The sequence below is a fragment of the Mizuhopecten yessoensis genome, unplaced genomic scaffold (genome assembly GCF_002113885.1).
Source record: "Mizuhopecten yessoensis strain PY_sf001 unplaced genomic scaffold, ASM211388v2 scaffold716315, whole genome shotgun sequence".
Taxonomy (NCBI): Eukaryota; Metazoa; Mollusca; class Bivalvia; order Pectinida; family Pectinidae; genus Mizuhopecten; species Mizuhopecten yessoensis.
In genome coordinates, this window is record NW_018480055.1 from 319,702 (window position 1) to 346,457 (window position 26,756).

General features: G+C 39.6%; 2 protein-coding genes across 2 annotated transcripts; both read right to left on the reverse strand.

Moving 5' to 3' along the window:
* Window positions 1–13,472: 13,472 nt before the first annotated feature.
* LOC110442963 lies at window positions 13,473–17,681 on the reverse strand. The gene is made up of 2 exons (XM_021486857.1): window positions 17,670–17,681; window positions 13,473–16,685 (listed from the first exon to the last, which is right to left on the reverse strand). Exons 1-2 carry the CDS (start codon window positions 17,679–17,681, stop codon window positions 13,473–13,475), a joined length of 3,225 nt encoding a protein of 1,074 aa, XP_021342532.1.
* LOC110442977 (temptin-like) lies at window positions 17,652–21,655 on the reverse strand. Its single transcript, XM_021486884.1, has 3 exons — window positions 21,345–21,655; window positions 18,614–18,764; window positions 17,652–18,336 (listed from the first exon to the last, which is right to left on the reverse strand). The coding sequence occupies exons 1-3, from the start codon at window positions 21,525–21,527 to the stop codon at window positions 18,272–18,274; spliced, it is 399 nt and encodes a 132-aa protein (XP_021342559.1). The 5' UTR covers window positions 21,528–21,655; the 3' UTR covers window positions 17,652–18,271.
* Between the last annotated feature and the right edge of the window lie 5,101 nt (window positions 21,656–26,756).

The following is a 26,756-nucleotide window of genomic DNA, read 5'->3' on the forward strand; positions in this document are numbered from 1 at the left end:
TACTCATAAAAAAGCTGAGACAACAACATAGCTGTTATGTTCAGGGCTAGAAAATAAGGGTAGCCTGATAGTCTGAGACTAGTGACACAGGGCTAGACAATAATGGTAGCCTGATAGTCTGAGACTAGTGACACAGGACCAGACAATAAGGGTAGCCTGATAGTCTGAGACTAGTGACACAGGACTAGACAATAAGGGTAGCCTGATAGTCTGAGACTAGTGACACAGGACCAGACAATAAGGGTAGCCTGCTAATTTGAGACTTGTGACACAGGACTAGACAATAAGGGTAGCCTGATAGTCTGAGACTGGTGACACAGGGCTAGACAATAAGGGTAGCCTGATAGTCTGAGACTGGTGACACAGGGCTAGACAATAAGGGTAGCCTGATAGTCTGAGACTAGTGACACAGGGCTAGACAATAAGGGTAGCCTGATAGTCTGAAACTAGTGATATCCCCAGCTGGACTAGTGGTTCTAAAAACTGCTTGCCAGATTGACCAGTCAAGATTAAATATTAAATAATCTTGTTAAAAAGCATTTGGTACGTGGAACATGCACATCGACTAGTAAAAGGTCAGTGTTTGTATTTGTAGAAATGTTTTTCACCAATTCAGTGTTATTGCTCTTGCGACGGACTTTGAACAAAAGCGGTACAAAGGTCAAATAGAAGAACAAATTGGACAGGTATGTGTTTCTGTGTACCAAATAAAAGCCATCATCGTCACTTTTACTCTTAATAGAAAAAAAATCCAAAACAAATGATACAAAAGACCTTGAGAAAAGATGGGAATATTCCACTGTGTTCCTGTAGTATGATGTTCAGGGTGAAACGGTCAAAATCACTCTTACTATTTATAAAACAAATGTCAAAAACAATGAATGGGTTGATTTACTTGCCTGAAAATGGGAAAAATAGCCAAAAAACACTGCATCATATAACTCATTCATATGTGTATGAATCCAACAACACATCTTAGGTTCATGTAGTCAGTGACTTACAATGCGTATATGTAGACAGCTGAACTTTGACCCAACTCTGAAACAATGCGTACATGTAGACAGCTGACCTTTGACCCAACTCCGAAACAATGCGTATATGTAGACAGCTGAATTTTGACCCAACTCTGAAACAATGCGTAAATGTAGACAGCTGACCTTTGACCCAACTCCGAAACAATGCGTATATGTAGACAGCTGAACTTTGACCCAACTCTGAAACAATGCGTATATGTAGACAGCTGACCTTTGACCCAACTCCGAAACAATGCGTATATGTAGACAGCTGAACTTTGACCCAACTCTGAAATCTATGCAATGTTACCAGAATCCAGGTGTGAGGTAATAGTAGTGTCGACATGTTCTCACTTGCTCGGTATCCCCTCTGTAAGCCAGGTGTGAGGTAATAGTAGTGTCGACATGTTCTCACTTGCTCGGTATCCCCTCTGTGCTCGGTATCCCCTCTGTGCTCGGTATCCCCTCTGTAAGCCAGGTGTGAGGTAATAGTAGTGTCGACATGTTCTCACTTGCTCGGTATCCCCTCTGTAAGCCAGGTGTGAGGTAATAGTAGTGTCGACATGTTCTCACTTGCTCGGTATCCCCTCTGTGCTCGGTATCCCCTCTGTGCTCGGTATCCCCTCTGTAAGCCAGGTGTGAGGTAATAGTAGTGTCGACATGTTCTCACTTGCTCGGTATCCCCTCTGTAAGCCAGGTGTGAGGTAATAGTAGTGTCGACATGTTCTCACTTGCTCGGTATCCCCTCTGTGCTCGGTATCCCCTCTGTGCTCGGTATCCCCTCTGTAAGCCAGGTGTGAGGTAATAGTAGTGTCGACATGTTCTCACTTGCTCGGTATCCCCTCTGTAAGCCAGGTGTGAGGTAATAGTAGTGTCGACATGTTCTCACTTGCTCGGTATCCCCTCTGTGCTCGGTATCCCCTCTGTGCTCGGTATCCCCTCTGTAAGCCAGGTGTGAGGTAATAGTAGTGTCGACATGTTCTCACTTGCTCGGTATCCCCTCTGTAAGCCAGGTGTGAGGTAATAGTAGTGTCGACATGTTCTCACTTGCTCGGTATCCCCTCTGTGCTCGGTATCCCCTCTGTGCTCGGTATCCCCTCTGTAAGCCAGGTGTGAGGTAATAGTAGTGTCGACATGTTCTCACTTGCTCGGTATCCCCTCTGTAAGCCAGGTGTGAGGTAATAGTAGTGTCGACATGTTCTCACTTGCTCGGTATCCCCTCTGTGCTCGGTATCCCCTCTGTGCTCGGTATCCCCTCTGTAAGCCAGGTGTGAGGTAATAGTAGTGTCGACATGTTCTCACTTGCTCGGTATCCCCTCTGTAAGCCAGGTGTGAGGTAATAGTAGTGTCGACATGTTCTCACTTGCTCGGTATCCCCTCTGTGCTCGGTATCCCCTCTGTGCTCGGTATCCCCTCTGTAAGCCAGGTGTGAGGTAATAGTAGTGTCGACATGTTCTCACTTGCTCGGTATCCCCTCTGTAAGCCAGGTGTGAGGTAATAGTAGTGTCGACATGTTCTCACTTGCTCGGTATCCCCTCTGTGCTCGGTATCCTCTGTGCTCGGTATCCCCTCTGTGCTCGGTATCCCCTCTGTGCTCGGTATCCCCTCTGTGCTCGGTATCCCCTCTGTAAGCCAAGCTTTGTATGAAAAGTGTCCTATTACTTAAGGTGGTTTTAAAATACTATATTTACAGATGAATTTCATTGTTAACAGTTTTTTTCATAAAAAGAAAAATGTTTATATTATTGTTGCTAGTTTTGGTGGTTTATGAGAGTTTATACACTGCTTATAAAGGCGTGAATGTGATAAGTGTTACCTGTGGAGATAAACCGGTCCTCACTGAACTTATATCTTACAATTACATTTTGTTTTTGTACAGACTAAATTTTTAAACTGTTTCATTTATGATATATCCATGTTTTGTTAATATCAATTCTGTTCACATTGAAGAAAGAAACTTATTTTTTTGGCAAACCAAGAAAAACTAGTTTAAAAAAGAACAATTGTATATGTATTTCTGAAATTAATTTGGATTTTGATGTAAAGATGTACACTTTAAACTGAAGAAATGCAGTCTATTTATTTAAATTTCAAAGTACATAGCGAATCAAATAACAGATGGAAATTTCAAGAAATGTAAATCTGAAGTTATTTCTTCGAATCAGGACTTTGTGTTAGCTTATTGTTGGCAGGAATGGATATTTGTGTGACTGAAAATGTGCCTATTTCTATGTATTTTGCTGATAGATGTGTTGATTGTATGTGTTGATTGTATATCTTTGTGTGCTGCATAGCTAAGGTGATCAAATATAAAGAGAGGTCAGGGTGTATGGATGTCTCTGTTATTACGTTATATAGACTTTAAACCCATTACACTTCACACAACTTATCTAGAGTTATCTCCCTTCAAAGTATGTTAAATCTAACATGAATTTGAGACAACCCTCAAAAAGGCAGTCCCCTAGGGGACTCTTAAAACAGGTTCAGTTCACATTGAAATAATTTGGTGGTAAATGTAAAAGTGGCCTCGTAACACAGGCGATCCCTTACAGATGGTGATCACATGAGGAGATGTGTAATTTGCATCAGTTAATAATTAGGAGAAAATAACAAATGTTGAAGTCTTTCACATGCCTATGAAACATGCCATTGGTTTGCTGAGGCCAAATTTTAATTACATGAAAAAAAAATGATTATGCATATAGGAAAGATATATACATTTACAAATGCAGAACTCTCTTAACAATTTGATACTTGCTACAGTAAGGTAACATTTAGCCTTAATGAAAACAAACTTCAGATTGTTCACTTTCGTGGGAACCTCATACTAATCAAGAACAAATGTCTATCTACTGAAAATTCTATCGTCAATAATGTAATATTCAAAAGGCAAAAATTCTAAAGTGGGAAAATTTACTTTAAGAATGAAGAGTTTGGTAGAGTAATGAGGAAAGTTTATAAAAGCAGGGTGAAGTGATACATCACTGATAATGTGTGCTGTGAATAAGTTGTGGCCTGTGTAGAATGTCCCTAGAGAGAAATGAGAATTGTGTGTGAATCCAAGTGTCTGGTATACGCTGTGTACATGTCGTGTGCTATGTGTGTTTTATATAAGTCTATCCACAGTTCTGGAATTGAAAGCATTTCTGAACAGCCAACTAAAGAATAAAAATTGATGAAAGGGAGACAACTTCAAAAGTAAATTGATTTTGTAAATTCTTAGTTTTTTCTGATTTGGGTGAAAAAAATCAACAACTTATATGTTATAAGCAATTCTGTGAAAATGAATTAGTTGTGGTAAAAATGGATGAAATAAAAAAAAAATATATAGTTCTTAATTTCGGCAAATTCATAAAAAACAATACAAGTACATATTTCAGTTTCTGAAATGACTGCACTTTTCATGAAAAGATTTGACATTATCAAACATTGTGAGTCATATGCTTAAAATGAAAGTTTGAAAATTAAATGAAAGACATACTACTTATTATTGTGTAAATAATAGCGGTTCTAAAAGGAAAGATTAAACAACTTATTTTTTCCCAACTTTCGACTGGATTGTCTCCCTTTTAATGGATTTTTATTTTTTAGTAACTTTTTTTATGTATAGATATATTTTAACTGTGTTCATTGTTGAAAATCGGAACCTGTATATATAAACACCACTTAGAGCTGTAAATAGATACAAAGATTATATTATAGACTTGAATTTTAAATATATATGCAAATTATATCTTTTAATTGTCTAATGATTTTTATGTATGCTGCCAGTGTCTGTCTTTTACTACGTTGAGGACGATGTTTGTTTTAATAGACATTAAGCTGGTACTACTGATCTCTCAAATTGTTTGGCAAAATGTCCGTCGATTTTGAAGTTTTTCATTTCTATCTGTTTTTTTATGAATTTATTTTTCTAAGGATAACACCATTTTCCTCAAAACTTAAAAACAATTCTTGTAATAATACATGTATAATTTCAATATAAGGAAAGGACAATTTGAGGTATATAAGGAATGTTTTCAGCAAAGTTGACATGAATATGATCAATGTGGCGACAACACAGCTTTTGTTTATCACATTTAACAGATTTTTATTCCCCCCTCTAATTATTTCTTACAATTCATGTTTCACAGAGCAGTTTGTATTGCTTTTATTTTGAAATAATTTTCTCTATTAATCATCTAAAGCAACATCTGTAGTAGAGCAGATACAAATCAAAAGTTTTTACAAACACAAGATCAATCTTTTTTTAATTGAATTTTAAACTCCTTTTTTATTCTTCCAACGTAGGTTGCTTTTCAATTATTATAGAATTTCCCATACTTCCAATTTCAATGAAATATTAATTTTGCTGCTGTTGTCTTTGCAGAAGTTTCCACTCTTTAATAGAATACATAAGCAAGACCACACACTTGTGTTTTTCTAACGAATCAGAAAGCACAAGTTTATTGCGCGGACAAATATATACGTCCGCGCAATAAATGAGTGCTTTCTCATTCGTAAAAACACAAGTGTGTGGTCTTGCTTTTATCACATACCTTCCGTATTTGGTAGAGATTGATACAAAGATTTTATAAACTTTGATATTTTTTGCAAACACCGGGAACTTTTCAGTTCGTCATGACAAGGGGATTCCCATAAAAAAATAGTTCCGGCTAGTAGGTAAATACAACATTCCGTATTGCACATGTGCAATACAGAAGGTTGTATTTCATGGTCTGAAAATTGCTTGTATTACTATAACAAGATTCAACAGGTATGTGATAAAAGGACTTTATTGTCGATGAAAATATTAAGGATACATGCCTTTCAATAATACATTTCTTATTTTCTATGAAAATAAAAATATAAAGGATGCATGCCTTTCAATAATAAATTTCTTATATTTTATGAAAATAAAAATATTAAGGGTGCATGCCTTTTAATAATCAATTTCTTTACATTATATATGAGTCATTATCATGATATTGTGCAATTTATATAATGAAGTAAGTAAGATGAAAACCACGATATTAATTACGTATGGTTTTCAATTATTATTTCATCAGGGTCTAATACTGACTTTCATGTAAATGAATCACATATCATGACCTTAAACATGCCAAAGTTCAAAGGACATGACCTTCAGTGATGAAGGTCATGACCTTTTTGTCTTGATCAAAGCTCATGAACTTGTATAGCCTTGTGGAAGGTCATAAAACAGTATGTAAGAATATGTCTTTGGCTTTTATGTCATAGGTCATGACCTTTATTTATCGTCTGAGGTAGTGTTTGTTTTTACTAGCTCCGTATATAGTTAATGATAAACTAGTGATCAGGCGTATTTGACCTTTCACCCTTAACCCCATGTCCTCTGAAAGGGGTAAGGAATGCAGAGGTTCAGCAGAAACAGGAATATTTTGTCAAATGACCTTGAGGTTTTGACCTTGAGATCACCAGAGCTGTTTTATACATGGAGTTTGTGATTATATTCACATTATGTTACATGTGTAATATTTAAGTATAGAACTTTGAGGTCACAAATACACTTATGTCTAATAATACCGACCAAGACTTTGTTGTTCTTTGTGAATTAAGTGAAACCTATCTAATTTAGTGATACCTTTCTAATTTAGTGATACCTATCTTATTTAGTGAAACCTATCTAATTTAGTGATACCTATCTAATTTAGAGATACCTATCTAATTTAATGAGACCTATCTAATTTAGTAAAACCTATCTAATTTAGTGATACCTATCTAATTAAGTGATGCCTATCTAATTTAGTGATGCCTATCTAATTTAGTGATACCTATCTAATTTAGTGATACCTATTTAGTTTAGTGATACCTCTCTAAATTTAATGAAACCTATCTAATTTAGTGATACCTATCTAATTTAGTGAAACCTATCTAATTTAGTGATACCTATCTAATTTAGTGATACCTTTCTAATTAAGTGATACCTATCTAATTTAGTGATACCTTTAATTTAGGGAAGCTTATATAATTTAGTGATACCTATCTAATTTAGTGAAACTTTTCTAATTTAGTGACACCTATCTAATTTAATGAAACCTCTTATTTAGTGAAATCTATCTTATTTAGTGATACCTATCTAATTTAATGAAACCTCTAATTTAGTGATACCTATCTAATTTAGTGATACCTATCTAATTTAGTGAAATCTATATAATTTAGTGATACCTATCTAATTTAGTGATACCTATCTAATTTAGTGATACCTATCTAATTTAATGAGACCTATCTAATTTAGTGATACCTATCTAATTTAGTGATACCTTTAATTTAGTGAAACTTTTCTAATTTAGTGATACCTATCTAATTTAATGAAAGCTATCTAATTTAGTGAAATCTATCTAATTTAGTGATACCTATCTAATTTAATGAGACTTATCTAATTTAGTGAAACCTATCTAATTTAGTGATACCTATCTAATTTAATGAAAGCTATCTAATTTAGTGAAATCTATCTAATTTAGTGATACCTATCTAATTTAATGAGACCTATCTAATTTAGTGATATCTATCTAATTTAGTGATACCTTTAATTTAGGGAAACTTATATAATTTAGTGATACCTATCTAATTTAGTGAAACTTTTCTAATTTAGTGACACCTATCTAATTTAATGAAACCTCTTATTTAGTGAAATCTATCTTATTTAGTGATACCTATCTAATTTAATGAAACCTCTAATTTAGTGATACCTATCTAATTTAGTGATACCTATCTAATTTAGTGATACCTATCTATTTTAGTGAATATCTAATTTAGTGAAATCTATCTAATTTCAATACCACGGTGGCAGCAGATAATTAGTCTGGATCGAATTAGAACGTTTTGCTTGACAAAATGGTCACAGTGTAATAATTTTACAGTAAAATGGAACCTAGTCAGCACGATCCACACAAAAAAAAACTAAATAACGAAAATAAATTTTACAATATATCTACCTTCGGTTGATGTGAACTAAGGGCAAATTTAAATGTTGTTATATCATTATAGGATGTAATGTACATATAACGTCACCTGTGTTAGGATTCTTGATTTAAAGAAAGGGTTGTAAATAAAGCTAATCTCTAAAACAAGTTACAGGAATTATAAATACTGTCGAGCGTCAGTACATATATGTTCCACTAGTGGTTTCTCTTGCTAACAGATTATTGACATGAAATGCTGAACCTGAATCAGGGTAATTTGAGGCAGCTGTGTGACATAAGTGTCAGTATTGTTCTCGGTTAAGCAAGGATGTCGAGGAATCGAAGTAACCAAATGTGAAGGGTGTCCAGGAATCGAAGTAACCAAATGTGAAGGGTGTCGACAAACTATGGAACAGAAGGTTGACATAACCTTAGTTTAATCAGGAATGGAACACGACCATTGATTTGTAAAATAATACACCTGTTTGTAACGAATATCAAGATGAACACCTAGGTAAAAATTGCAAAAGCAGTCGGGGCACTGGACTATTTGTGGTCACGGTGTTCCGATAGCAGAACATGAATCAAATACCACAAGGGAATCACTATAGTCGCCTCTGTTATCATTGAGTGGAGTACGACAGGCAATCAATTTCCCACAAAATGCAACAGAGTGGTGAAATATAGATTTGATATGTTCTGATGCATGGAATAGAAAAGATGCGGGCGACATGATTACTTTGATCACTACCAAATACACGACGGAACAGTGTACCGATTCTTTTCATTTTTCGGTGTTGGAGCGTTGATTACAGTTGGAGAGAATACGTACACTGTTGATTGTGTGTTTACAGCCAGCCGCATCTTCGATATCGATGGGTAACGCTCACTGTCACTGGGGACCAGCAACAAACTTTTTAAAGTACAACCGAAACTTAAAACATCCATTCCAAGTCGGAAAGATCGTAGATCGGCTCCGTTCTGGGCACATATATCCTACTCATTCGTACCTTTTAAAACGAGAAGATCCACCTCCATGCCACGAATGTGACACTCCATTTACAGTGGAACAATAGAATATTCCGATTATAAACACATTCATGATCACTACTTTCGAGTCCCGGATATGAAAACTCTTTTCAGTACCGTGGACTCTAAGGCATTATTTAACTATTTGAAAGACATCGGTCTATTCTATAGACTCTGATGTCTTTTAACCCACCTTACCCGTTTTAGCTCAAGTGACATATTGCTATCTGTCTTCGTCCGTCGTCGTCCGTCGTCCGTCGACCATCGTCCGTCGTCCGTTAACATTTTACATTTTCAACTTAAGCTGAAATTCTGGCAAAGGGTTTCAATAGTATTTCATGGGAAGGTTACTGACATCTCCCTGACCAAGTGTTGTTATTTTTCGGGTCGATAAGAAATCCAAAATGCCCGCCACGACCGCCATTTTGAAAAACTATTTCAAACTTAAAGTTCTGCTGGGCCGATTAAACTGAAAGTTGGTTGGAATGATCGACTCATGGTCCTGACAAAGTGTTGTTATTTTTCGGGTCGATCAAAACTCCAATATGTCCGCCACAGCCGTCATTTTGACAAACTATTTCAAACTTAAAGTCAAGTTCTGCTAGGCCGATTGAACTGAAACTTTGTAGGAATGATCGACTCACGGTCCTGACAAAGTGTTGTTATTTTTCGGGTCGATCAAAACTCCAATATGTCCGCCACAGCCGTCATTTTGACAAACTATTTCAAACTTAAAGTCAAGTTCTGCTAGGCCGATTGAACTGAAACTTTGTAGGAATGATCGACTCACGGTCCTGACAAAGTGTTGTTATTTTTCGTCATTTAAAGTCAAGCTCTACTTGGCTGATTGAACTGAAACATTGTAGGAATGATCGACTCGTGGTCCTGACAAAGTTTTGTTATTTTTCGGGTCGATCAGAAATACAATTTGGCTGCCATGGCCACTATTTTGAAAATACCTATTTCAAACTTAAAAACAAGTTCTAATAGGCCGATCTAACTGAAAATCGGTCTAGGAATGATCAGATCATGGTCCTGACAAAGTTAAGTTAACGTTATACTTAACATTTTTTTACTCAAATTGGTACATATTTCAACAACAAAAATAAATACTGTAGGACTCAGGTGACCGTTAAGGCCCATGGGCCTCTTGTTTATTTTAATTATTGACACACGTATACAATGCGAATGCTTTTAAATTGAACCTTTTTATCTTCGCTACTCACATGTTTGTTAAAAAAATCAAAAAATCAAAAAAAATCGCCATGGTCCTAAATGACCACAGCTGTTGATGGACCGTTAAACACAAACACACAAACAAACTGCACCCCTGGAATATGTTATAGCAAAAGAGAAGGCACGCGGCTAGATAATGAATTGGTTTCGGATGAACAAACCTGACCAATAGCCAGACTGATGCATGTCTTTTGAAGATTACAAAGGAGAGAAACTACTTCAAAACCTGTCGTTTTTACCGTTACGCGACCGCGAGATTCTTTTTATGTACATCAAAGGATCGAACTATAGTCTTCTTGTTTCACCAACAAGGTGGTGCACACTGAGCCTTCAATTTTCCTAGGACATATTCCAGGGGTGTAGAGAGCGTAACCCCTGGAGTATCGAGGATGATAACACACTCGCACATAATAAAAAAAGTATATTCGAACGACGATCGTGCGACACAGTGACGCAAACTCCTCGACTTTCCGCAAGTAGTTCTGTATCATATGCTAGTTATGTATAAAAGATATATTCAGGGTTAAATGAGGCTGGAGTGGGGAGGAGGAACCCGAATGTGTCCTACCGTCTTACATGGGCACGTTGGCGTCTTCTTGGGAAGGAATTCAACCTTAGTTTCTGTTGCGTTCAAATTGTATCAGAAAGCCGAGAGTTACAGTTAAGATAAACGTTATCTAATATTAACTGTCAGTTGTAGCCATGAGAGACGAGTCACTTTTGTACCAAATTTCTTAGCAAAAGCAGTTTGATGATATTTCAATGTTTCCATCGGTTTTAACACAAATTACGATGCGCTAACCTCTCTTGATTTCACTTCCTTTGTTTTGTCATTTGCTTCCTTTAAAATGTTTCATCCGTTCGTTTTGTCTTTAACATCAAGTTAAGTTCCTATTTTGCCTATGCGTTATAAAAACAAAACAAAAATAAATACGAATAAAACCGGAATCGGAACTCAAAGAATACAGGAAAGAGTTACATCGAGCCCCTGGGAAAAGCACAATAATAAGATTCATACTTAGTATCACTGAAGGAAATTTCACATTTCTCAATTAGAGATAATAATTATGACCATGGAAGTTGTTCATATTCTTCATCAACCTTAATCTTTGGAAACCCCGTGTTGTACGTTGTCCGTCAGCAGTCCACATCTGTCGCGAGATCATGATTACCAGCTCTACCGAATCAACTGCGCCATTGTATGGTCAAGGAGTTAGAAAGTGACACTGAAGGACGTGGCGAGGACTTTGTAAACTCTTCAATACATTTAACCTCGTATGGAGTCAGCTAAAAAATCTTGCCACTTAACTCAACAAAGATATTGTTAACCAGAAACTCAACAATTCTCACGAATCATCGTCAGAATATTTCATTTTAGCCTTTGTGGCATATTTCACAGAATATATTCATATCGCCGTTCAAATTTCTTGGGAATGGCACTAGGAAAAGCAGTGAACATTTGAGCAGCTGGCAGAGCCAGGAATGAAGTTTTGATAAGAATTCTTGTGAGGTTTCTAATTGATGTAATGACGTATTATTTTCCTATTGGTGAATTTAAGATTCGACGACAGGATGGCCTACAGTTTATTCACTGCGCCTACTGGTTACATGGTACGTGTTGACCCGTTACCACAGATCATTCACTGCGCCTAGTGTTTACATGGCACGTGTTGACCCGTTACCACAGATTTATTTTAAGTAGTACAGGAATTTTGAAGATGTGTGTCTATCTGCATCGATCTCAGGTTCTATCATAATCTTAACCCGAGTTTCCTCTCGCCGTAACGCCAGACTTTGACATTGGGCTGTACCAGATATCTATCTGTCAAATTATCTAAGTCTGTTGTCAGGGCCAGAGAGAACTCGGGCTACCATGATCTGAAACTTTTCTTTACGTTGCCAGAGACTCGTAATTTACAAAACTTTCAAATACAAAATTTTAAGTGGAGAATAGTTTCTCCAAAACACCGACGAATATCATTCATCTCTGGTAAACATATCACCTGCTTCTTTTTCAAAAGTTGGTGTTGAATTTGATTTTTGTATTAAACCTGGAGGGAAGTTAATTGGAAATTCGATTTGTATTTTACTATTTTAAATATGTCTTATGAATACATATCAGCAATAACACCTCAGCATTATTTATTTTCGAATGAAACTTCAGTGTTGAAAACTTCGTTGGCCATCGGTGATGGAATCACAACGTAACACTCGTGGAGTGATGCCTTGGTTTGGGCGGTATTACTCCCCCTTAGCGGGTTATACTCGTGGAGTGATGCCTAGTTTGGGGGGTATTACTCCCCCTTAGCGGGCTATACCCGTGGAGTGATGCCTAGGTTTGGGCGGTATTACTCCCCCTTACCGGGCTATACTCGTGGAGTGATGCCGTGGTTTGGGGGATTTACTCCCCCTTAGCGGGCTATACTCGTGGAGTGATGCCGTGGTTTGGGGGTATTACTCCCCCTTAGCGGGCTATACCCGTGGAGTGATGCCTAGGTTTGGGCGGTATTACTCCCCCTTAGCGGGCTATACTCGTGGAGGGATGCCTAGGTTTGGGCGGTATTACTCCCCCTTACCGGGCTATACTCGTGGAGTGATGCCGTGGTTTGGGGGATTTACTCCCCCTTAGCGGGTTATACTCGTGGAGTGCTGCCTTGGTTTGGGCGCTATTGCTCCCCCTTAGCGGGTTATACTCGTGGAGCGATGCCGTGGTTTGGGCGGTATTACTCCCCTTCAGCGGGTTATACTCGTGGAGTGATGCCTAGGTTTGGGGGGTATTACTCCCCCTTAGCGGGCTATACTCGTGGGGTGATGCCTCGGTTTGGGCGGTATTACTCCCCCTTAGCGGGCTATACCCGTGGAGGGATGCCTAGGTTTGGGCGGTATTACTCCCCCTTAGCGGGTTATACTCGTGGAGTGATGCCGTGGTTTGGGCGGTATTACTCCCCTTTAGCGGGTTATACTCGTGGAGTGATGCCTAGGTTTGGGGGGTATTACTCCCCCTTAGCGGGCTATACTCGTGGAGTGATGCCTAGGTTTGGGCGGTATTACTCCCCCTTAGCGGGTTATACTCGTGAAGTGATGCCGTGGTTTGGGCGGTATAACTCCCCCTTAGCGGGCTATACTCGTGGAGTGATACCTTGGTTTGGGGGTATTACTCCCCCTTAAGAGGCTATACTCGTGGAGTGATGCCTTGGTTTGGGCGGTATTACTCCCCCTTAGCGGGTTATTCTCGTGGAGTGATGCCGTGGTTTGGGGGTATTACTCCCCCTTAGCGGTTATATTCGTGGAGTGATGCCGTTGTTTGGGCGGTATTGCTCCCCCTTAGCGGGTTATACTCGTGGAGTGATACCTTAGTTTGGGCGGTATTACTCCCCCTTAGCGGGTTATACTCGTGGAGTGATGCCTTGGTTTGGGCGGTATTACTCCCCCTTAGCGGGTTATACTCGTGGAGTGATGCCTTGGTTTGGGCGGTATTACTCCCCCTTAGCGGGTTATACTCGTGGAGTGATGCCTTGGTTTGGGCGGTATTACTCCCCCTTAGCGGGTTATACTCGTGGAGTGATGCCTTGGTTTGGGCGGTATTACTCCCCCTTAGCGGGTTATACTCGTGGAGTGATGCCTTGGTTTGGGCGGTATTACTCCCCCTTAGCGGGTTATACTCGTGGAGTGATGCCTTGGTTTGGGCGGTATTACTCCCCCTTAGCGGGTTATACTCGTGGAGTGATGCCTTGGTTTGGGCGGTATTACTCCCCCTTAGCGGGTTATACTCGTGGAGTGATGCCTTGGTTTGGGCGGTATTACTCCCCCTTAGCGGGTTATACTCGTGGAGTGATGCCTTGGTTTGGGCGGTATTACTCCCCCTTAGCGGGTTATACTCGTGGAGTGATGCCTTGGTTTGGGCGGTATTACTCCCCCTTAGCGGGTTATACTCGTGGAGTGATGCCTTGGTTTGGGCGGTATTACTCCCCCTTAGCGGGTTATACTCGTGGAGTGATGCCTTGGTTTGGGCGGTATTACTCCCCCTTAGCGGGTTATACTCGTGGAGTGATGCCTTGGTTTGGGCGGTATTACTCCCCCTTAGCGGGTTATACTCGTGGAGTGATGCCTTGGTTTGGGCGGTATTACTCCCCCTTAGCGGGTTATACTCGTGGAGTGATGCCTTGGTTTGGGCGGTATTACTCCCCCTTAGCGGGTTATACTCGTGGAGTGATGCCTTGGTTTGGGCGGTATTACTCCCCCTTAGCGGGTTATACTCGTGGAGTGATGCCTTGGTTTGGGCGGTATTACTCCCCCTTAGCGGGTTATACTCGTGGAGTGATGCCTTGGTTTGGGCGGTATTACTCCCCCTTAGCGGGTTATACTCGTGGAGTGATGCCTTGGTTTGGGCGGTATTACTCCCCCTTAGCGGGTTATACTCGTGGAGTGATGCCTTGGTTTGGGCGGTATTACTCCCCCTTAGCGGGTTATACTCGTGGAGTGATGCCTTGGTTTGGGCGGTATTACTCCCCCTTAGCGGGTTATACTCGTGGAGTGATGCCTTGGTTTGGGCGGTATTACTCCCCCTTAGCGGGTTATACTCGTGGAGTGATGCCTTGGTTTGGGCGGTATTACTCCCCCTTAGCGGGTTATACTCGTGGAGTGATGCCTTGGTTTGGGCGGTATTACTCCCCCTTAGCGGGTTATACTCGTGGAGTGATGCCTTGGTTTGGGCGGTATTACTCCCCCTTAGCGGGTTATACTCGTGGAGTGATGCCTTGGTTTGGGCGGTATTACTCCCCCTTAGCGGGTTATACTCGTGGAGTGATGCCTTGGTTTGGGCGGTATTACTCCCCCTTAGCGGGTTATACTCGTGGAGTGATGCCTTGGTTTGGGCGGTATTACTCCCCCTTAGCGGGTTATACTCGTGGAGTGATGCCTTGGTTTGGGCGGTATTACTCCCCCTTAGCGGGTTATACTCGTGGAGTGATGCCTTGGTTTGGGCGGTATTACTCCCCCTTAGCGGGTTATACTCGTGGAGTGATGCCTTGGTTTGGGCGGTATTACTCCCCCTTAGCGGGTTATACTCGTGGAGTGATGCCTTGGTTTGGGCGGTATTACTCCCCCTTAGCGGGTTATACTCGTGGAGTGATGCCTTGGTTTGGGCGGTATTACTCCCCCTTAGCGGGTTATACTCGTGGAGTGATGCCTTGGTTTGGGCGGTATTACTCCCCCTTAGCGGGTTATACTCGTGGAGTGATGCCTTGGTTTGGGCGGTATTACTCCCCCTTAGCGGGTTATACTCGTGGAGTGATGCCTTGGTTTGGGCGGTATTACTCCCCCTTAGCGGGTTATACTCGTGGAGTGATGCCTTGGTTTGGGCGGTATTACTCCCCCTTAGCGGGTTATACTCGTGGAGTGATGCCTTGGTTTGGGCGGTATTACTCCCCCTTAGCGGGTTATACTCGTGGAGTGATGCCTTGGTTTGGGCGGTATTACTCCCCCTTAGCGGGTTATACTCGTGGAGTGATGCCTTGGTTTGGGCGGTATTACTCCCCCTTAGCGGGTTATACTCGTGGAGTGATGCCTTGGTTTGGGCGGTATTACTCCCCCTTAGCGGGTTATACTCGTGGAGTGATGCCTTGGTTTGGGCGGTATTACTCCCCCTTAGCGGGTTATACTCGTGGAGTGATGCCTTGGTTTGGGCGGTATTACTCCCCCTTAGCGGGTTATACTCGTGGAGTGATGCCTTGGTTTGGGCGGTATTACTCCCCCTTAGCGGGTTATACTCGTGGAGTGATGCCTTGGTTTGGGCGGTATTACTCCCCCTTAGCGGGTTATACTCGTGGAGTGATGCCTTGGTTTGGGCGGTATTACTCCCCCTTAGCGGGTTATACTCGTGGAGTGATGCCTTGGTTTGGGCGGTATTACTCCCCCTTAGCGGGTTATACTCGTGGAGTGATGCCTTGGTTTGGGCGGTATTACTCCCCCTTAGCGGGTTATACTCGTGGAGTGATGCCTTGGTTTGGGCGGTATTACTCCCCCTTAGCGGGTTATACTCGTGGAGTGATGCCTTGGTTTGGGCGGTATTACTCCCCCTTAGCGGGTTATACTCGTGGAGTGATGCCTTGGTTTGGGCGGTATTACTCCCCCTTAGCGGGTTATACTCGTGGAGTGATGCCTTGGTTTGGGCGGTATTACTCCCCCTTAGCGGGTTATACTCGTGGAGTGATGCCTTGGTTTGGGCGGTATTACTCCCCCTTAGCGGGTTATACTCGTGGAGTGATGCCTTGGTTTGGGCGGTATTACTCCCCCTTAGCGGGTTATACTCGTGGAGTGATGCCTTGGTTTGGGCGGTATTACTCCCCCTTAGCGGGTTATACTCGTGGAGTGATGCCTTGGTTTGGGCGGTATTACTCCCCCTTAGCGGGTTATACTCGTGGAGTGATGCCTTGGTTTGGGCGGTATTACTCCCCCTTAGCGGGTTATACTCGTGGAGTGATGCCTTGGTTTGGGGGTATTACTCCCCCTTAGCGGGTTATACTCGTGGAGTGATGCCTTAGTTTGGGGGTATTACTCCCCCTTAGCGGGCTATACTCGTGGAGTGATGCCTTAGTTTGGGGTATTACTCCCCCTTAGCGGGTTATACTTTTGGAGTGATGCCTTAGTTTGGGGTATTACTCCCGCTTAGCGGGCTATACTCGTGGAGTGATGCCTTAGTTTGGGGGATTACTCCCCCTTAGCGGGTTATACTCGTGGAGTGATGCCCTGGTTTGGGCGGTATTACTCCCCCTTAGCGGGGTATACTCGTGGAGTGATGCCTTGGTGTGGGGGGATTACTCCCCCTTAGCGGGTTATACTCGTGGAGTGATGCCCTGGTTTGGGCGGTATTACTCCCCCTTAGCGGGGTATACTCGTGGAGTGATGCCTTGGTGTGGGGGGATTACTCCCCCTTAGCGGGTTATACTCGTGGAGTGATGCCCTGGTTTGGGCGGTATTACTCCCCCTTAGCGGGCTTTACTCGTGGAGTGATGCCTTAGTTTGGGGTATTACTCCCGCTTAGCGGGCTATACTCGTGGAGTGATGCCTTAGTTTGGGGTATTACTCCCCTTAGCGGGTTATACTCGTGGAGTGATGCCTTGGGTTGGGCGGTATTACTCCCCCTTAGCGGGTTATACTCGTTGAGTGATGCCGTGGTTTGGGCGGTATTACTCCCCCTTAGCGGGGTATACTCGTGGAGTGATGCCTTGGTGTGGGGGGATTACTCCCCCTTAGCGGGTTATACTCGTGGAGGGATGCCTTAGTTTGGGCGGTATTACTCCCCCTTAGCGGGTTATACTCGTGGAGTGATGCCTTGGTTTGGGGGGTATTACTCCCCCTTAGCGGGTTATTCCCATTATGTCAGTGTGCTGGTCATAAACGTTGATTTTTCCTTCGTACAAATAACACATAACAAGAAGAGTGTTGTCTATGTTAGTTGAAACCTTACTTTAGTTGACATTTCAATCAGTAATAACACAGCTAGATAACGTTTCCCCGTACCATTGCCAAAAAACGGTTATTAGTGTTGGAAACGGGGTATTCTTGCATTTTTGATATTTATTTTGTTAAATCAGCTTTGATAAATCATTTCTGAAAAGAAAACAATACTGTGTGTGACTTTCATGAGAAATAATGAAATGAACTCAACATTTATACAATAATAGTGTTTTGAGTGTAAAAGTACACGATTTCTAATTTATTACAGCAAAGAATGTGTGTCATTTCAGCTGAAAAGCCGACAACCAGCGATATACCATCTTCTAAAGTGAATACTAGACTGCATCCCTGATTGTCTTCATTACGGTGACGTTTCATAGACTGTACAGTGACCATCTGACCAATTAAAGACGGTGTGACCGAACCATTTGGTGAACATTTAATCGCGAGAAATATACACCTTCCTTACATGTTATACAAGTTGATCTTATCGGTACACAACTCCTCGATAGTGTCAGCTTGTCAACAACCAACTGATATTGGCGAAATGACAGAATAAATTATATATTGGCCGTTTAACGTTTACTGTGGACACGTTTATATAACATGGTTCTAGAGACACAGTATCTCAGCATTCACTGTTTTACACGCTTCTAAGTCCATTGGTTCACACACTCCTGTAATGACAACACATTTTTAGAATTTAAATTCGCATCAAAGAGTTTATGCAATTACGATAAGTTAACACGAATTATGCATAATTTACAGTATGTGTGATAATACAAAATAATTGTATTCCATGTGTAACTATCTATATATAAGACCGTATTTTAAACTGAACTGTTAAACCTTGTGTGTATGCATGTATTTTCGTTGTGTACGTCGCGAAATTAAAGTGATGAGCAACTTTGCAGTGGTAACAAAACTGTAGGTAAAGCACCATATTACACGAACCTGGGTGTCCTGTAGCAGCCATTGAGGGTGTCCCACCCTTGGTCCATGTACAGTTTGGGTCGCCTAACTCCTGGCCGTTGGTTTTTCCGTCAGAGTCCGAATCTTTTCCACATAACTCAGGGGTCCACTTGAAGTCCGCCGATGCAAAATCCTAACAGTGAAAAGAGGCATATTTATTGACAGTAACGGCTATCCAGACCGTAGGACCCGAAAACACATTTTCATGAATGCGCTTCTTGGGAAGGAAGGATGGAAGCAGTGTAAAGTAATTTGATCCTGAAGACTGTACACAAACTGGTATATTCATGCAGTGTTACATGTTCTCGCAATTTTATATAGCAATCAAATGTCGTGCAGTGAAGAATTTCCGAAAACAGGTTGCTCCGTCGTGTCTGTTTTGAAATACCCTTGTCACATTGAGGACCTTAGTTTTATCTTAAAACTGACACGAACAGAGTACTCAGAACATAGTTTAGTGTGTATGTGTCTCAGCCTTTCGTTCTGTTTGAGAGTGTGTACATGTCTCAGCCTCTCGTTCTGTTTGAGCGTGTGTATATGTCTCAGCCTCTCGTTCTGTTTGAGGGTGTGTATATGTCTCAGCCTCTCGTTCTGTTTGAGAGTGTATATATGTCTCAGCCTCTCGTTCTGTTTGAGAGTGTGTATGTCTCAGCCTCTCGTTCTGTTTGAGAGTGTGTACATGTCTCAGCCTCTCGTTCTGTTTGAGAGTGTGTATATGTCTCAGCCTCTCGTTCTGTTTGAGTGTGTATATGTCTCAGCATCTCGTTCTGTTTGAGGGTGTGTATATGTCTCAGCCTCTCGTTCTGTTTGAGAGTGTGTATATGTCTCAACCTCTCGTTCTGTTTGAGAGTGTGTATATGTCTCAGCCTCTCGTTCTGTTTGACAGTGTGTATATATCGCATCCTCTTGTTCTGTTTGACAGTGTGTATATGTCTCAGCCTCTCGTTCTGTTTGAGAGTGTGTGTTTATGTCTCAGCCTCTCGTTCTGTTTGAGAGTGTGTATATGTCTCAGCCTCTCGTTCTGTTTGAGAGTGTTATATGTCTCAGTCTCTCGTTCTGTTTGACAGTGTGTATATGTCTCAGCCTCTCGTTCTTTTTGAGAGTGTGTGTTTATGTCTCAGCCTCTCGTTCTGTTTAAGAGTGTGTATATGTATCAGCCTCTCGTTCTGTTTCAGAGTGTATATATGTCTCAGTCTCTCGTTCTGTTTGAGAGTGTGTATATGTCTCAGCCTCTCGTTCTGTTTGAGAGTGTGTATATGTATCAGCCTCTCGTTCTGTTTCAGAGTGTATATATGTCTCAGTCTCTCGTTCTGTTTGAGAGTGTGTATATGTCTCAACCTCTCGTTCTGTTTGAGAGTGTATATATATGTCTCAGCCTCTCGTTCCGTTTGAGAGTGTTTATATATGTCTCAGCCTCTCGTTCTGATTGAGAGTGTTTATATGTCTCAGCCTCTCGTTCTGTTTGGGAGTGTTTATATGTCTCAGCCTCTCGTTCTGATTGAGAGTGTTTATATGTCTCAGCCACTCGTTCTGTTTGAGAGTGTATATATATGTCTCAGCCTCTCGTTCCGTTTGAGAGTGTTTATATATGTCTCAGCCTCTCGTTCCGTTTGAGAGTGTTTATATATGTCTCAGCCTCTCGTTCTGTTTCAGAGTGTGTATATGTATCAGCCTCTCGTTCTGTTTCAGAGTGTGTATATGTATCAGCCTCTCGTTCCGTTTCAGAGTGTATATATGTCTCAGTCTCTCGTTCTGTTTGAGAGTGTGTGTTTATGTCTCAGCCTCTCGTTCTGTTGGAGAGTGTGTACATGTCTCAGCCTCCGTTCTGTTTGACAGTGTGTATATATCTCAGCCTCTCGTTCTGTTTGAGGGTGTGTATATGTCTCAACCTCTCGTTCTGTTTGAGGGTGTGTATATGTCTCAACCTCTCGTTCTGTTTGAGGGTGTGTACAGGTCTCAGCCTCCGTTCTGTTTGACAGTGTGTATATGTCTTAGCCTCTCGTTCTGTTTGAGAGTGTATATATGTCTCAGCCTCCGGTTCTGTTTGAGAGTGTGTATGTCTCAGCCTCTCGTTCTGTTTGAGAGTGTGTACATGTCTCAGCCTCCGTTCTGTTTGACAGTGTGTATATATCTCAGCCTCTCGTTCTGTTTGAGAGTGTTTATATGTCTCAGCCTCTCGTTCTGTTTGAGAGTGTCATTTGCCGAACAACAATATCAAATACTAAATCTTTTTAACTGCTGCTCTTTGTCTTAGGTCTTGAATTAAAAAATACAACATTAATCTTGAAATTTTTGATGCATTGTTGAATTTGCGGATGAACCTTCGTGAAAAATGCAAAAATAACACTGCCTAGAAAATCAGTTAGTATATAACAATGAAGACATTTTCATTTCATCTGGGCTGAAAGCAGTTCCAATTAAGGAAGCACTTTGGACACAGAACTGTCATGAATTAAGGTTGTGCCGGCTGGACCAAGTTACTCCATGCCACTTAGCTGAGACTGTTTCTCAATATAGTGTTAATTGTAATACAATTATGATGAAAACCTTGCCTTTCATAAGAAAAAATAATGACAACAACATTTGACAGAAAAAACAATGTCAATCAGGACGCTGACTTGGAGTTGAAACAGATATTGTGCGAAATTGACATATCAAGTCGGACTGGCGAATTACAAAAGTAACTTAGACGACGTGAGAACAAAGAACTTACCTTTCCGAAAACGTTCCTGGGACCACCGCCTATCAATATATTATGTCCAACTCCCTCCCAATTTCCAGTAGATCCTTTACAGGGATTAGGGACCTTTCTGCCATTTGGTATTCTATCACGATAGGATGGGAACGTGACAGAAGTACCAACGAACAGAAATAATACTAATGCTACACCTTTCATCTTTGTCTTACTTTGTTCCTGCACCAATGAAATACGAAAATAGCAATGTCAATATCGTGTCTAGCACGCGCATATGTTCTGTTAATGTAATTATGTAAGATTAGGTTCGTTATCTTGTGACACTATACGTCACCAGGGTCACACGATGGTTATATATAAAATGGAACAGGCCTCCCCGATAACCCAGATTACCTAATCACGCAAATGTACAGACCTGGTTTTGATGAATTTTGACAATTCAGGTTTGTTATCGCCATTTTTCAAAACGTAATTGTCCGAACCTTCCCAAGCTTTTGATGTAGGTTTCCCTTGGGTGATTGTTGTGCATGTTTCATTTTGCGATTGATCAGAAGAGTGAAATGCCTGGTAGGTTAAATTTGTTTTCGCTACTTCTTAAGGGGTACCTGACAGATCTTTCTCGAATTTCTCATCTACATTCCCCTTGGTGCTTGGTCTTACAGGTTTTGTTTTTAAAGTGATCAGAATACAAAAGATGATCCTAAATCGTTTGTATAGATATTTTCTCTGCGACTACTGGCTGAGACGGTTTCCAACGTCATTTTCCAGCAATGTTATTGATTTGTAGTGTTGAGGTCTTGTCTACGCTTGCCCCATGGCCAACGGCTGAACATAATGAAATGTCGAAGTTGATTCGGTAATCAAGAGCTTGATCCGAATATAATGACTTTCGTGAAAAATTCTGATTACTGTCGGACAAACTTACAAAACAAGGTTTACAAAGATACAGGTCGATGAAGACTATGTGTGCCGTCATTTATTTATTTATTTCAATTCAACAGACCCAATGGTCCAATTACAGAATTGATAACAATGATAACAATGATAACAATGATAACAAAAGTATAATAAAATATCACAGATAAATACATACATACATGGTCATGACCCCATAGGGATATTACTATGTTATTTCTCTGTGTAGTATGAAGGTCTATGTCTACTATTATGCTCATTAGTATGCCTTGTGTTTTTGTCACTACCCGAGTTCTCGCGGTGAGATCATGACATTACCTTGATTTGACTTTTGATTTACACCTGGTTCGCCCGTTGTCAGTATAATGTACAATGATCAGGTATAATTATCAGGTATAATAGTCACGTATAATAATCAGGTATAATAATCGGGTATAATGATCAGGTATAATCATCAGGTATAATGATCAGGTATAACAAATCAGGTATAATGATCAGGTATGATGATCAGGTATAATAATCGGGTATAATGATCAGGTATAATCATCAGGTATAATGATCAGGTATAACAAATCAGGTATAATGATCAGGTATAACAAATCAGCTATAATGATCAGGTATAACAAATCAGGTATAATGATCAGGTATAATAATCGGGTATAATGATAAGGTATAATCATCAGGTATAATGATCAGGTATAATCATCAGGTATAATGATCAGGTATAACAAATCAGGTATAACAAATCAGGTATAATGATCAGGTATAATGATCAGGTATAATGATCAGGTATGACAAATCAGGTATAACAAATCAGGTATAGTGATCAGGTATAATAATCGGGTATAATGATCAGGTATAATAATCAGGTATAACAATCAGGTATAATAATCAGGTATAATGATCAGGTATAATCATCAGGTATGATGATCAGGTATAACAATCAGGTATAATGATATGGTATAACAATCAGGTATGATATTCAGGTATAACAATCAGGTATGATGAACAGGTATAATAATCAGGTATAATGATCAGGTATAATAATCAGGTATAATAATCAGGCATAATAATCAGGTATAACAATCAGGTATAATCATCGGGTATAATAATCAGGTATAATAATCGGGTATAATGATCAGGTATAATAATTAGGTATAATAATCATGTATAACAATCAGGTATAATAATAAGGTACAACAATCAGGTATAACAATCAGGTATAATAATAAGGTATAACAATCAGGTATAATAATCAGGTATAACAATCAGGTATTATGATCAGGTATAATAATCAGGTATAACAATCAGGTATAACAATCAGGTATAACAATCAGGTATAATAATCAGGTATAACAATCAGGTATAATCATCGGGTATAATAATCAGGTATAATAATCGGGTATAATGATCAGGTATAATAATTAGGTATAATAATCATGTATAACAATCAGGTATAATAATAAGGTACAACAATCAGGTATAATAATCAGGTATAATAATCAGGTATAATCATCAGGTATGATGATCAGGTATAACAATCAGGTATAATAATCAGGTATAATAATCAGGTATGATAATCAGGTATAATAATCAGGTATCTTTGATCAGGTATAATAATCAGGTATAATGATCAGGTATAATAATCAGGTGTAACAATCAGGTATGCTGATCAGGTATAATAATCAGGTATAACAATCAGGTATAATGATCAGGTATAATAATAAGGTATAATAATCAGGTATGATGATCAGGTATAATAATCAGGTATAATGATCAGGTATAATAATCGGGTATAATAATCAGGTAAAATCATCAGGTATAATAATCGGGTGTAATGATCAGGTATAATAATCAGGTATAATAATCGGGTATAATAATCAGGTATAATAATCGGATATAATAATCAGGTATGATAATCAGGTATGATAATCGGGTATAACAATCAGGTATAATAATCAGGTATAATTATCGGGTATAATAATCAGGTATAGTAATCGGGTATAATGATCAGGTATAATGATCGGGTATAATGATCAGGTATAATAATCAGGTATAATAATCAGGTATAATAATCAGGTATAGTAATCGGGTATAATGATCAGGTATAATGATCAGGTATAATGATCAGGTATAATAATCAGGTATAATAATCAGGTATAATAATCAGGTATAATGATCAGGTATAATAATCAGGTATAATAATCAGGTATAATAATCAGGTATAATAATCAGGTATAGTAATCGGGTATAATGATCAGGTATAATGATCAGGTATAATGATCAGGTATAATAATCAGGTATAATAATCAGGTATAATAATCAGGTATAATGATCAGGTATAATAATCAGGTATAATAATCAGGTATAATAATCAGGTATAATAATCAGGTATAGTAATCGGGTATAATGATCAGGTATAATGATCAGGTATAATGATCAGGTATAATAATCAGGTATAATAATCAGGTATAATAATCAGGTATAATGATCAGGTATAATAATCAGGTATAATAATCAGGTATAATAATCAGGTATAATAATCAGGTATAATAATCAGGTATAATAATCAGGTATAATAATCAGGTATAATAATCAGGTATAATAATCGTTCTCACTTAAAAGGTGTACTAAAAGTGATAATAAGCATTTCAAGCACAAAGGGTAAGCAACATCAGAAGATACATGCCTAAATATATATACAACATTTACTATAGCGCCCTCTCTAGCTAATATGAGCCACTCTAAAGCGCTTCACAGTACATACATATACAATTTTATACAGTCAATACAATTAGCGTATATATTAATTAATACAATATTGAGGAATTCGCACGAGCTGCCTGATCAGGCGCTAACTACTCGTCCTATGCCGCCTATGATATGACTATTACACCAACATACCAAGTGTCAATGTAATTTGTGAAACTTAGACCGAGTTATGATTATATTTTACGATCGACGGCCTGCAACATTTGTGTTTGATCTGAACAGTTAACGAAGCATAAATAGCTTAAACAGTACTACAATAAGTAAGCGGCATCAATGTAGTCTTAACAAAGTACACATTCTCAGACTATTACTTTACATTTCCGCCGCAAACGAAGTGAACATTTTAGAACAGGATTGGAATATACACTTGTTTAGTTTAAATCCGGTGTAGAGGAGCTCATATGCTTTTGTATTGGAAACTAACTTTAACTTTCATGAAACGAATCTTGACAGATATTTTTCGTCCAACGGACAAAATTCTACTCATAGACAACGATATTCGTGCGTCACTACGTACAGATAAATGTCCAGATATGAACCTTCATTAAGCAGGGACAGCTACGCTATACCTGTTCCATCGCAGTGTTCTTCTTGGCTTTGAATACCGTTTTTGACTTAGTGTCAAGACACTACTGAAATATCGATAAAGTTAACTATTTTGATTCTAATAAAATAAAAAATATACATTTATTTAAGATTTCCAAAAGTACAGTGTGAACTGTTGTGATTGCCTATTTAACGGCAATGAAGGCGTCCAACACCGTCGGGACGAACCAATAACAACAATATGAAATACAACCATACCGTGTTCGGCCATCTAATATTCAGTTTTAATGAAAGCTATGCATTTTGCGAGGCCTTCACAAATATGTCTAACAGAAAAGGGGGTTACGATGCAATCAAAGTCCAGACAAGTGACTTCGAATGAACAAAAGAAGCGGTGCGTGAATCAAGAGGCGACGATCGGGCATAATCCATACTTTTACCAACATGAAGAAAATGTTTAGAAACGCTTAAAGACTTTCTCGCAGCTGGAATAGAAAACTGCAGGGCATGTAGTGTATAGTTTTGCACCAAAAATAAATTATAAAATAATATAAACAAATATTAAGGTCTAACGATCATTCAAATTTTAGTGGTAAAATGACCCCTGGACGACCATAAAAGGCACGAATCATGATGTGCATATAAATGCGTATTAGCATTTACAGTGACATGACTTTAGATAGTGTTTACGAACCTAGACGCAAAAGCTTGACCGCCTGGTTGTACCTTTTCGTCATAATCAGAAGATTACGAGTGTAATTAACATGATAAGGAACAAGTGGATAAAATTGCAAGAAAAATCACAGGATTAAAAGTACGAGTTTTGGAATAACAATTAAGAACGTAAATGAGAGGGTATGCTGTACTTTATTAACAATTAAAATAGAAATGGCAAAGATAATGAAATAAGATAAGTAGAATGATACATTGTCCGATGGCTGAAGTCATTTATCTACAGCTGTAATTACGTGGAGCCATTTCAATGCTACTTTTGTTACACTGGATTAATGAGGCCGGCTTTCATTTAATTAAAGGAAAGGTCCCGAGGTGATATAAAACCAGATAAGCTTTCCTATAGACTAATTATAGCTTAGTATAAACTAGGGATCTTCTCGGCTGACCGGGTGAAATGGTTTTTATTTTGCTTGTCTTGGTAATTACTATAATCCAATAAAGTATATTTTTTTCATGCTGTCG

Bases quoted from the DNA above. Each gene is read 5' to 3' on its own strand.
- LOC110442977 (XM_021486884.1), bottom strand. From the start codon at position 21,527: ATGAAAGGTGTAGCATTAGTATTATTTCTGTTCGTTGGTACTTCTGTC. The intron at 18,765-21,344 runs GTAAGTTCTTTG...TTTCACTGTTAG, and splicing joins CCAGGAACGTTTTCGGAAAG to GATTTTGCATCGGCGGACTT. The intron at 18,337-18,613 runs GTTCGTGTAATA...TTGTCATTACAG, and splicing joins GGCTGCTACAGGACACCCAG to GAGTGTGTGAACCAATGGAC.